At 44.7% G+C, this 12,653-nt stretch overlaps 1 protein-coding gene across 2 annotated transcripts in view; it reads right to left on the minus strand.

Annotated features, from left to right (window-relative positions):
- LOC311001119 (protein 4.1-like) overlaps positions 1 to 12,653 on the minus strand; it is a 46,503-nt gene that overhangs the window by 3,636 nt on the left and 30,214 nt on the right. Inside the window, exons 14-25 of one of the 2 annotated variants that reach the window (XM_083992095.1) lie at positions 11,749 to 11,802; positions 9,363 to 9,398; positions 8,768 to 8,833; positions 7,890 to 8,081; positions 7,116 to 7,178; positions 5,333 to 6,052; positions 4,420 to 4,452; positions 4,119 to 4,232; positions 2,547 to 2,630; positions 1,426 to 1,524; positions 788 to 868; positions 293 to 408 (exon numbers count right to left, since the gene is read on the minus strand). In XM_083992095.1, coding sequence (XP_083848221.1) covers positions 298 to 408; positions 788 to 868; positions 1,426 to 1,524; positions 2,547 to 2,630; positions 4,119 to 4,232; positions 4,420 to 4,452; positions 5,333 to 6,052; positions 7,116 to 7,178; positions 7,890 to 8,081; positions 8,768 to 8,833; positions 9,363 to 9,398; positions 11,749 to 11,802 — 1,653 coding nt within the window. In that variant the 3' untranslated portion in view covers positions 293 to 297. Of the gene's footprint in view, positions 1 to 292; positions 409 to 787; positions 869 to 1,425; positions 1,528 to 2,546; positions 2,631 to 4,118; positions 4,233 to 4,419; positions 4,453 to 5,332; positions 6,053 to 7,115; positions 7,179 to 7,889; positions 8,082 to 8,767; positions 8,834 to 9,362; positions 9,399 to 11,748; positions 11,803 to 12,653 lie in introns of both variants that reach the window. The other variant, XM_083992094.1, reaches the window with a different exon arrangement.

Raw genomic sequence — 12,653 nt, forward strand, 5'->3', positions numbered from 1 at the left:
GTTCTGGGTGCACACACGCACCAGCCGACCTTTTCCCTGGTGGTGGTGGTGGGGGGGGCGGGGGGTGGTGGTGGTGGTGGGCTAGTGGAGCTGGGATGACAACAGCATGATGCATTAGCTGTAAGTGCTACAGAAGCAGGGTGCTGTCTGTGGCAGTGAGAAGAAGTGCTGATGGGAAAGCAGCATGCCCGAGTATATGGAGACCAGTTCCAAACTAAATTTACAAAAAACCAGACCAGACTAAACCGGACAGTACCGGTTGGAAACCAGGACTGGGCCCTCGTTGTCTTACCTGGGTCAGTCCTCCCCCTCCTCTGGCGTGATCTCTGTCTCTTTATGTACCACTACTTTGGTCACTGACATGTCAGGGTGCTGTTCTTTTGCCTCCTTTATGGCCTGAGCCAGAGCCTATGTACGGGAGTGCAGTGCCGGGAGGGATCACCAGGGGGAGACAGAGAACGGGGAAGGGCGGGGAGGGGAGCGGGGATGTTGCAGTGTCAGTCAGTGTTGCCAACAGGGAAGTCACTTTCAGTTACACTTTTGTCATATTTTTCAGTATTTGTTAAAGGTCACATCACGAGTTAATGCTGTTTAAAATGTCACATGCTTTAGACCACGGTGTGTCATCTGTCTGAACAAAGGTCCCGCCGGGGGGATCGCTAAGGTCACAGCTTTACTTATCTGTGGTCCAATTCAATCAGTGACTTTAAAGCCAAAGAAAAAACCAACCAACCAAACAACAACAAAACTGAACAACAGAATGAAAAGATAAAAAACTTTAAGAGACCTGATCGTGGTCGATGTCTGCGTCTCCTGTGATGACGATCCTCTTCTCGATTCTTGTCTCTGATATTCCTCCTTTCACGGTCTGAGTTCATATGAAAACATGCAGCAACAAACTAGTTAATTAAGTTTAATTCAACATATTATTGATGTTTATTATAAAACATGTAGGAACCAGTTAAAGATCAGCCTAAATCCTCACATTTAGTGAACTTAAATTGAAATACAGAGCTGATTAAATACTGTATCTTAAATATCTTGTGTAATTAATCTTTATCTAAAGTCCTGAGGAGATTAATCAATGGGATGATTGACAGAACATTAGTCAAGTATTCTTATAATGGATTAATCACTTGTGTTTTTCAGGAGATTAATTGAGAATTAAAATAATTTTCAAGATAACATGCTGTATCAGTGAAAACTATTTTTTTAAAATCATTTTTCATTTAACTAATCAGAGTGTGATAAGAATATATAAATATACACATAATTCAATAACATCATTTCACGTTGACTGGTTAGACTACACAATAAAAACCTTTAAATGTGAGAAGGGAGAAAGAAAGAGCGAGAGAAAGAGAAAGATGGACGTCTAACACTTGAAGTGTGAAGAGGCCAACGGGAAAATAGATGGACGCTGACCTTTGTGATGTGTGTTGTTGTCATGGTGCTGGTGGTTTCCGAGGTGATGGTCTGGGCACTCAGCAACACCCCGGGGTCTGCGTCACCATTAGTGTCGACCTGCTGATAAGAAAAAGGCACATTTATGGGATGACGTTTAATGTTTTGCGCTGTTTAAATAATAAAAAGTGATCGCTACAGTCGATTAAACAAATCTTTATCAAACATTACAGATGCAGGAATAGATCTTATCGACCACCGGGGGGCAGACGAGCTCAACATCTGACATATGGATGCTGTATTGCTGTTGCAGCTTAAGTATTAGGTAACAGCATTAGCATTGATTTAAAGATGTGTTTGTGTCCACCTGCTAAATTCAACTCCTTTATCTCTCCTGAGGGGAAATATCTGTCTCTTTAACTGCAACACTTTCTGCACCAGCTACTGAAGATATTGTGAAGAGCTTTTTTCCACTGGTTATACCTGACTGTTGTGGGCTAGTGGCTAACTTGCAGCTTTCAAATTCCCCAAAACAAGCTACAAAAAGGCACTGAAAAAAAAAAAAAAAAAAAATTACAGTGTATTTCTGCTCTGTTTAGGTTTTATTACTTGCACCTGGACCATCATTGTTTTCACCAACTTTATTTCCAAAAAACAATCAGCAAATAATCTCAGAAACCAGAAACTAGCATGTAAAGACCACCGCATTTCCACAGCAGAAGTTGGCGGCGACCTAAAAACAGAGCTAAAAGGAGAGTGAACATCAGACTGCTGTTATGTACACTGCCCCCCACCACATACTGTGGTCATGGAGATGTTAATCTGTTTCAGAAGGGTCAAATTATTGGCATCAAGCAAATAAAACATCTAAGGAGATTGCTAAAACTGGATTAAGAACTGTCCAGCACATTATTAAAAACTGGAAAGATAGTGAGGAACCATCATCTTCAAGAAAGAAACGTGGTCCAATGTGAGTCCAGACCTGAACCCCAATGAGAATCTTTGAAAAATCAATGCAACTATGGATGGAAATAAATGTTTTGACATTACAACCTGTGTTTATTTCTGCTGCCCCCTGCTGGTCTAAAAAGACACTGCTGTTGTTTGGTCATATACTAGTATTAAACTGTATTCACTTTTACCTCTGCAGCCTCGTAGGTGATGGTTTTTGTCTCTGTGTGGACCACGGGCATCTCTTTGGTTCCCACTTCACTGACCTCGAGGGTCTGGAGGGCAAAACAAGAAACAGGCAACAACAGATAATAAATATATGTAGGTGGGTGGGGGCTGCTCTTAAGTTAATTAGATGTCATGACAGAAACAAGCTGCTGTAGGTGTTCACCGTTAACTGTGCGTCTTTGTTCTTAAAACGGCACCGCAACGTCGTACACGGAATTGAATTAACACAATTTTGCTAATAGACTAAACCAAAAAAAAAGACACTCATTGAAGGGGCTTAAATGTATCAACGAGCATGCAGTCATGCATTAAGAGTCCCTAATCCAGTGAGAGGGAGAAGATACCGGAGAATGCAAATCACAAGGTTTGGATCAAGTGTGTGCAGCACCACATCATATTATTACAGGTCCCCTGATCTGCTCCGTGACAAACTGTTTAGTTAGCACTCGGGAGATGCACGCCCATGCTTTTGGGCGGAGGTTTTTTTGCCCCCTTGATTATTAGCAGCAGATTGTGTCAGCAGGAGTGAGGAGGAGGAGGAGGGTGGTGGTGGTGTCGGGCCTCCGCGGGGTTACCTCCGACTGGGAGAGGGAGCTGGCCGAGGGAGATTGAGTCACGTCGTCACATGGGCTGCACTTCAAATCTTCTGATGCAACGACATCACAACAATTATTCTCTCTCTTCTTCTTCTTCTTCTTCTTCTTTTTCTTCTTCTTCTTCTTCTCCGTCTCCTCGGAGCTCTCCATCTGTTCATGGTGGTACTTCTCTTTTTCAAAGGGCAAAGGTTTCCTGGCGTTCTGTCCGTCGTCTTCCTCTTCGTCCATCTCTTCATCCACCTCCTCGATGATGCCACCTTCTAACTCTCTGGGAATCTCTTCTTCCTGGAAGAACTCCACCTGATCGGAGAACTGGACTCTCTTGCCGTCCGTTTCTTTCCGCTTTCCCTCCCTTGCAGGTTTTAACCCTGTCAGTTCATCCTCCAGAGCCTCCAAACATCTCTCTACTTCTGCTTCCTGTGCTGCCGACTGCTCCTCTTCCCTGTCACTGCCCCCGACGAACGCAGGATTTACAGTGAAACTGAAAACACCGCTTTCGTTTCTCGACACCGGCGCCGCCTCCCCCCCGACACCTGCATCGTCTCCCTCCTCGTCTATTTCTTCCCCACTTCCCTTTGAGTTCAACCCTGCAGACTCTGGTGGCGAAGAGCTGCTGCTGCCGCCGTCAGACAGACTCTCATTAAACCCCAGAGTCGTTTCTGCTGCCGGCTGCACTTCTGCTTTCACGGACGCACGCTGCTGCTGCTGCTGAACTTGCTCTAAAGCTAAAGATGGTGTCGAGCCAGGGCTGACAGAGTTTTCACGATTAACAGAGTCAGCTGGTGGATCTCCTGCGCTATTGTCACCGATATCCCCGTGTAACACTACTACGCGGTCTGGCCTCCCCTCCGCCGGCTCTGCTGACATCGTTTTGACTGCGAGCTCCGCTGTAGCGTGCACTGGCTCGGCCTTTGCAGCCTCTGCCGTCTGGATATTCACCGTTGGCCCTGTGGACTCGGCCGGCGCCGGCTCTGGCTCTGGCTCTGGCTCGGGCTCTGGCTCTGCCTCCGTCTCCGTGGCAACCACCGCTTTCTCCTCTGGCTCAGCCGGTGTCTGTGAATGATAATTGTACCATTAAAATTGGATTTTTTTTGTATTATTATGATCACATAACAACAGGGAAGTTTCACATCAAACCTGATAAGAGAAAAAAAATACATTGGTTAGCGTTTCCTGACTAAAACATCAACAGGGTAAAACACTACAAGCGAATTCATGAGGACCAGAGAGGAGCGGTCACCTTGTGAGAGGAGGAAACCCATCCCAGCGTAGACTTGATGGGACAGAAGGATGGACGGACACGAGAACAGAAGGAGAAAGGACAAGAGAGGAAAGTCAAAAGTCACAGTGAACACAAGAAGACACAGAGCGAAGGGAGAGAGGGAGGGAAAATGAAAAGGTCTGAAGAAGAAATATTATATTGAATGTATGGAATACCGTTAGAAATCTCATTAAATCGGACGAATCTCATCCTAAAAACCTCAAAAGTGAAAAAATCGGTTTGTTTTTGTCTGCTTGTGGAAACTTTTCCCTCAGAGCAGTGAAATCTCTTTTCCAGGTAGACCCATACATTTGTTTTTCCTCTTGACTCATTACTTGAAGCAGGTTTTTTTTTTTTTTTTCGGGTGGGGAGGGATGAGGGGTGGTGGGGGGGAGGGAAGCTGCAGCGATGGCACGGAGCCTATGAAGTCGCTATGACGTTCAGAAAACTGATACCAGAGCTGAAAGAAATAATGGTGCAGCTGAGCAAAACAAAAAACAAACATTTCCTCCTTATCAGCTGAGCGAGGCAGCCGTTAAGGTCGGTGTTAAGTCGTGTTAACAACAAACTGAAAAACAAATCGGATACAGTAGTTGAATTAAAAAAAAGAAAAGAAAAAGAAAAAGAAGCTGCGGGTTTGATTGCAACACAAAATCAGTGGTTTGGCGAGTGTGAGAGTAAACGCTGGGTGTTAAGGGGCCGTTAGCCATGCACAGCGCTCCGTTACACTGGTTAGACCGGTTTGGCCGCTGCTCAGGGGGGGGAGGGGGCGATGGGAGTAGGCTGCGGGTGGCGGCGGCGGCGGTGGTGGTAGTGGTGGTGGTGGAGATATGGAGGGAGGCGGCCAACACCAAGTTGTTGCTTTTTTTTTTTTTTAGTTTTCATACAGTACCACTGCTAAGGTCGAGGTTGAAGATTCAGAGAGCGTGATCTGAGTCAGGCTGGACTTGGACCGTTTGCTCTGGTCTTCTTCAAAGGTGAAGAGACCGCCGTCCGTCTTCATCTCTCGGACCTCCTTCACGGACACGCCGACGACCTCCGACGCCTCGGGCTTCGCCTCCTCGGAGATCCACGATGCCATGGCCTTTTTAGGCGAGCCGATGCCTTTGATCTGAGGCCCGTCGTCGGTTTTTATCCCGATCTTCGGACTCAGAGTCTTGGCTACTTCTATACCAACAGCGGCGTCGCCGTCTTTGAGAGTTTCTTTCTCTCTGGGAGCAGACAGCAATTCATCCTCCTCAGCGTCAGCCTCCATCGGCTCCTCTTGTTCACCCTCGACGCTCGTCTCTTTGCCCTCACTGTCCACTTTATCCTCTGAATCCTTCAGGATAATGAGTGTCCCCTTCTTGTCAATGATGGCCTGGGACACTTCCTCTCTGACGGTTCCGGGGCTGACCTTCTGCATCGACCTCTCCGACACCTCGTCGTGGGATTCGGGCGTCTTCTCCACCTCCTCCTCCTCCTCCTCCTCCTCCGCCACCTCTCTGAGGGTCCCGTCCATGAAGACGTCGTCGTCCATAGTGGTCGACAGACTAATGCCGTGAGGCCCCGAGGAGGAGGCCGCATCGGTTACCATACTATCCATCACGTATTTCACCAGATATCCTTTGGCCTGGGGAGACACTTGGCTTATTGGAAATGGATCGTTCAAGTTAATAAATAAATACAGGGAATCACACAGGAGCACCGTTGGGAAATCGTTCGGTTTTAAACCACAAGCACAGACATGGCAGCATCATCATTTACATAACTGTTTAAGTGAAGACTGATGTTGAATTTATGCCAGATATTTGTCTGAAGTTGCTTTAATGTTAAAGGGATAGTTCAACATTTTGGCAAATTGGCCCATTGCCATAATCCCTATAGTTTTAGCAGTAGGTTCGTTACCTTTAGATGTCGGTGCAAGCTATTTTTAGAACGGCGGAGCAGAGCCGCAAACTGCTCAGAGCTACGCTACGGAGGCTAATGCAGAGACTTCTTTGCCCGAAAAACTGCCTTCGACAGGAATTAGCGGTTTTGGGTGAATTTTCCTCGAAAACAACTCCGTCTCTTAACGTTCTGTTATTATCTCATAGCGTGGTGAATGTGCAGCTCACAACTTGACGTTTTGGAGTTGTTGGCTTGTGTATTTGATGAGTTTGATGAGGGAAACCTAGAAATAGCTTGCACCGACAATTAAAGGTAACGAACCTACTGCTAAGACTATAGGGATTACGGCAATGGGCCAATTTGCCAAAATATTGAACTATCCCTTTAATATCAGTGCTATGATGAAAATGGTAGATTACTGCATATAGTGGGGAAAAAAAGTATTTGACCCCCTGCTGATTTTGTACGTTTGCCCCCCCACAAAGAAATGGACGGTCTATTGTTTTTATGGTGAATCTATTTTAACAGAGAGAGACAGAATATCAACAAAAATATCCAGAAATAATATCATCATACAAAGGTTATAAATGAATTTGAATTTGAATTTGATCAAGAGAAATGAGGGCAAAAACCAGCAGGGGATCAAATACTTATTTTCCCCACTGTGTCTGTATGTGCAGTAAGAAGAGCAAAAATATCACACACTGTTCTTGCGTCTGGAGCCAATTCAACACAAACAGCAACAAACACACACACACACACACCTTTTCTACAAATGTGACAAATTAACTGGAAGTAACATTTACCTCAGTGGCTTTTGGTTCCCCTTCGTCCTTTGTCTCACCTCCTGCAGGCTGCTCATCTGTAGTCTGCAAGAGAAACAAGAATTGAAATGTCACCAACAGAGAGAGACAGACACAAGAGAGGCGACATGACGGGCGCGACTTCACTGCACATTCAAAAAAAACAAGGCGACGAGATCAGGGTCCCGCAGCCGCCGCCGCTCGCTCCGCAGAAACAACAGCCTCCTTTCATTTTCACTCAGTCAGACGCGTTTGATGTCAGTGATTAGTCTTCAGGGACTTCGCTTAGCGCCGCTCGGTCCTGCCTGAGTTCACCACATCGTGTTACAACCACAACCACAGAGGTGGGATGGAGAGAAAGAAACCTCACGGTGAACAACAGTGATGTCAACCGAGCGCAGTAACCACATTATTGATTAATGACTTCATCCATTACAGAGACAGATTAATATGTTAATGAGCTGCTGATGAGAAACACACACACACTGGATTAAATGTGACACTTTATTGACGCACTAACTTTGAATGACTTTATGAACTAATTCCCTTTTCCCCACATTATCCTGTAATAAATATACAGCACCGGACTCATCCTCATGTTAAAAGACTTGACTCTTGCCCCATTATGAATATTGAATTTACTGCACTGTGACTCGTTAGCCAATAACTCCTCAAGATTGATGTCTCTGTTTATATAAAAACAACCTCCTGGGTGATGTCATCATGCCCTCACACATGCACACGCCGTCACTCAGTCAGCCGTGAGCTGCAGCTTACATCCTCCAGCTCCAGAGGCACTATCATTGGCGCTTCGTCGGCTCTGGGCGAGCGCGCGGGGGACGAGGACAGCCTCTTCTCCCACTCTGTCAGGCCCGGCGTGCTGCCGCCGCCGCCGGTCTCGAGGAAGGAGCGCTTCAGTTCGCTGATGTTCGTTTGATGCTTGACCATCTCCGCCGGAGTCTCGGTGTCCTGCAGTAGAGCCGGTCAACCATGACACAGAGAGATGATGAGGGGCCGGGTGCAACTCGGGAGGGAGGGGACGAAGGCCATGCTTTATGGAAAACGGCAACGGTAGCTTGCATATCCAGCGAATTGCCACCCAAACCCAAAATAAAGTGGCATAAAAATGCAGCTCTGAAAAAGGTCTGCCGGAAAATGCAAAAAGCTACAGACCAAAATCAGTTGCATTTATGCACATGATTTCCCGTCCAAAAATAACAGCAAACCAACATGGCAGCTGCAACCAAGAGAGGAGCAGCTTGCACTTAAATGCTACGGGAGCATTTAGGACCAGCTTTAATTCAATGGAAAATTAAACAAAACAAAAAACATGGCGTCATGCATTTATTTTCACAGATTTAGTTCTGCAGGTTTAATTAAGAACAACACTCCCAAATCTCATTAGAAGTTAAGTTAAGAAGATCTCTTCATTCAGTTTAATTTCTGTTGCTTTAATTCTCACAAAATAAAACAATTGATGCTCACTGCAAAAAACTTTGTTAGACTAAAGTGTCATAATAATTCCCATTCACACAGGAACTCCAGAAAACACTGGCAGGTTAGAGATTATTGTTATAAATCCTGTCACTCCCTCACGATATAAAAGCACCTGCATGCACATTTCAGTCATGCATTTTCTTTTTTATCTTACCAACCTCTAGCATCAGATTACTATGCCTGATAAAAACGTTTTCCCCTTTTGCTCGTCTTATGAAACTATACTGTAAAGAAAAAAAAAAACAGAGGGAAGAGGAGCTGGAGTTAAGGTTGCTATTGGCGTAATGTTAAATTTAGACTCTTGTTAGAAGAGAAAGAGATGGAGAGAGCTGGGAGCTTTGGCTTCTTAAGACACAGCTGTGGATGACATGAAGATGGCAAAAGTCACAGGAATAGAAAAAACGGTGAAATCTGAGGATGCAGCAGCAGCAGCAGCAGGAACAGAAATATGTGAACATGATGCCACCGTTTACAAACAAAAGCACTTGAGAGATGAGCTGTGGTGGTGTGTTTGGAGGCAGCAACAGTCTGTGGGTCTGTGTGTTCAGGCGAGACTGAATGGTCAGTCTGCTGTGTGGTGTGTGATAGTGAGTGTGTCAACAGCAGCAGCAGCAGCAGCAGCAGCAGCAGGCAAAGCCGAGACGGAGGGCGAAGGACACAAAGTGAATGATGGTTTGAGGCTCAGTGCATCTGGTGGTGGCGGTGATGATGGTGTGATGCACTGAGCGGGGCCATGAAGCGAGCCCAGTGTACCTGAGTCCGCATCTCAGAGTCCTCATCTGCTTCCGACTGACGGCAAGTAAAGAGGGAAGAGGACAGACAGAGAGCAGGTGAGACAAGGAAGGAGGAGAGGAGCCGTTAAAGAGACGAGACGAGGCGCAGGGAGAGGGGGGGGGGGGGGACAAGTCAAGCCAAGGGGGAAGAAAATGGAGTGACAAACGGCAAGCAGACAGACAGATGGACGACAGATAGAGAGAGAGAGAGCGAAACCGACTGTTTGCTAAACCCTCTTTGTCCAGTCGCACTGTAGCTTAGCAACCATAAACTGGACACAGCAGCAGCAGCAGGGCCGTGACAGGATGTGGATGTGTGTCCCTCTCCACATTATGTTGACATTGTGCAGATGTAAACGCTGTGTGAGACATGAGCTGCAGACAGTAACACGTCCAGCTAAACAGCTTTTTTATTTATTTGTGTAACGCCCCTGAGGTCAGCGGGGAAACACCAAACGTTTTTACTCGGGCAAACAATTTTCATTGGAGCGAACAGCTGCCTCCTTTTGAGTCCACTATGCTCCTGTGCTGCGTTCAGGGGTCACTGGTTTTGTTTGGGAGTAAAAAAAAGAAGAAAAAAAGCAGCTATTTTCACAGCCAGCACGTCCACTGTGACTGTGTCAAAGCTGCTCCTGGACGCTGTCAGGGTTTAGCCGACTGTTATCGGCTCTGTCCTGCTTTTTAGGATAACGCTAATCCATTGGCCACAGACACTGGTTAGGTTAGCCCTCATCCTGAAAACACTTTACATTGTGTTTTTCCTTTCACTACATAGATGCATTTTTCAATTCTTGTGCTAAAGTCGACTCAGGCATCAGTGCTCATGTTCTAACACCTTATGGAGAAACATTTAGCTAGCGAATTAGCTTAATTAGCTGCTCTATTAGCACCGTTAGCTACAGATGATAACTCTGCAACTTAACACATTCAGTTCTGTCCCTAGAGAGGAGAAACCTGAATATTTCTGCCAGTGTTTGAAATCAGGAGCAGCACGGTGTTGCAGTGGTCACATAGCAAGAAGGCTCTCTCTGCCTTTCTGTTTGGACTTGGCATGTTTTCTCTGCCTGGACACAATCTCTAAATTTACGGTGCCTGTGAGGGTGTGAGGTTGTTCGTCTCTATATGCAAAAACTCAAAATCTTTCCAAGAATATTTGTCTTATTTCTTGGCAAAATGTCTCATTTCTAGTCAAAACTAATCTCTTTCCACTTAAAATAAGACTCATCACCTAAAAATGTACTTGTTTTTAGATTTGTTTGAAACATCTGCCAGTGAAAGCCGTTTTCTGTGCTTGTAATAAGAAAGAAAAACTTGCTTATATCTGATACTTACTATCAGATTTTTCTACTTATTTCAAGTGAAAATATACTTTAAGTAAAAAATTTTTTTTTACTAAAAACAAGATACTTTTTTATGTGATGAGTCTTATTTTGGGTATTATGAGATTTCTTTTAAATAGACAGACCTACAAACTCTGGAGTAGTGAAAAAGATGACGACATACAAAACTAAAACCCTCTTCATTCACTTCCACTACCCTGGTTGACATAAATAAGGTGACTGTAGCCAAAAGGTGACCAGTTTGCAAGTGTGCTAGAAATAAGACAAATATTCTTGGTAAGATTTTGAGTTTCTGCAGTGTATGTCAGCTGTGTGACGGACTGGTGACCTGTCCAGGTGTAGCCCACCCTCGCCCTATGTCCAAATTTCCTCACAACCCTGAATAGATAAAATAGCCGATAGATGGATGGATGTTTGACATCCAAAACCTGCTGTTTCATATTCTATTACTAGCAATGCTGTAGGCGGTGGGTGGGGCGGGGTGTCTTTGTGTTTCATGTACTGTATATTTTATGTATTTTTGTGATTTATTGTTGTTATGTTTTATGTCTTTGTGCCATGTACTGTATTTCATTCATCCGCTAACATTTTAAATTTCCCCTCGGGGATTAATAAAGTAATCTATCTTTCTTTCATCTACCTATTTTGAGACATAAATATGCCAATGCAACTATTTTTAATTTGTATTATGAGTCATGCAAGTATGAGAACCTTGACAGGGGGGCGGGGCTTAGCAAACAGTCAGAAATGTTTCCAGTGGAGGAGATACCGTTATGGAGGAAAAGGCAGATTGTGATCATTTAAAGTGCGTTAACAATATATTAGGAAAAAAACAAAAAACAGAGACACGATAAGAACTGACAGGATGCAGCACAGACACAACATGCAGATCTTCAAGTGCACAAAATCCTCTGAATGCTTTTCATTCCACCTCTGATCCTTCATCATCGTCTTCCTCCTCACAAACACTACTACACGTCTTTTCATTCATGCCTTAAACGTGACACCGCTCCCTGATGTACAAACCTCTGTGGCCGTCATCTCTCCGTCAAAGGCAAAGTCAGTTTGTTCGCTGTCGGTCTGTTTTTTTCGCACACAGACCGAAACCGTTCCGAGAGGCGAGCAAAGAAAGTGAAACAAAGAACCCAACTTGTAAAAAAAAACAAACCCCGTGAAACAAAGCATCACTCAACAACAACAACAACAGCAACAACAACATTGACAGAGAAATTCTTCATCACCACAAATGGAACGAATGGAAAATGCACTGGTTTTTTGTTTCTGTGGGCTTCACGTTTGACAGTATCAGACAACGCTACGGAGAAGGTTAGCAGAAGGAGAACAAAAAAGAAAAATTAAATCAATAAAAAGCAAATGCAAAAGTAAGCAAGCAAAACAGACTCAGAGGAAGTTGAAACCTTCGGTCAGTCACTTTGACGTTTGAGGAAAATTATCATTCAAATTTGCCTTCTGCTTTGAATTGCTTGATCTAATGACACTGAAAACTCAGTCCAGGTAGATAAATGTTTCACTGTGCAAAAAAACCCAAAAAACACATGTAATAATTTGGTTTTGACGAGTTTGTTTCCGAACAGTAACCTGACTTTCAGGCACCTCCCCCTCCTCTCCATGCATGTCGACACTGGATGCGTTTTAAGTGTCACAGTCTCTCTGCGTCACGGCGTACAACGTGTTATGGATTTATGTTCTGGAGGGGAAAAAGATCACACTCTAGAAAGCTTTTCTCAGCAGAGGATCTGTTTAAATGATTCATTTAAAACCTCTGCTGCTTTGCTTGAGTCACGCGGCGCCGCAGAGAGACTATGAGAGCTTAAGATGAGTTATGGAAGTGTTTCCATGCAGCTGGTGTTGATCTTGTAACACTCACTTTTCTACACTACGGAGACATGAATGTGGATGGATGATATCAC

Source organism: Trachurus trachurus (assembly GCF_905171665.1).
Source record: "Trachurus trachurus genome assembly, chromosome: 17".
Taxonomy (NCBI): Eukaryota; Metazoa; Chordata; class Actinopteri; order Carangiformes; family Carangidae; genus Trachurus; species Trachurus trachurus.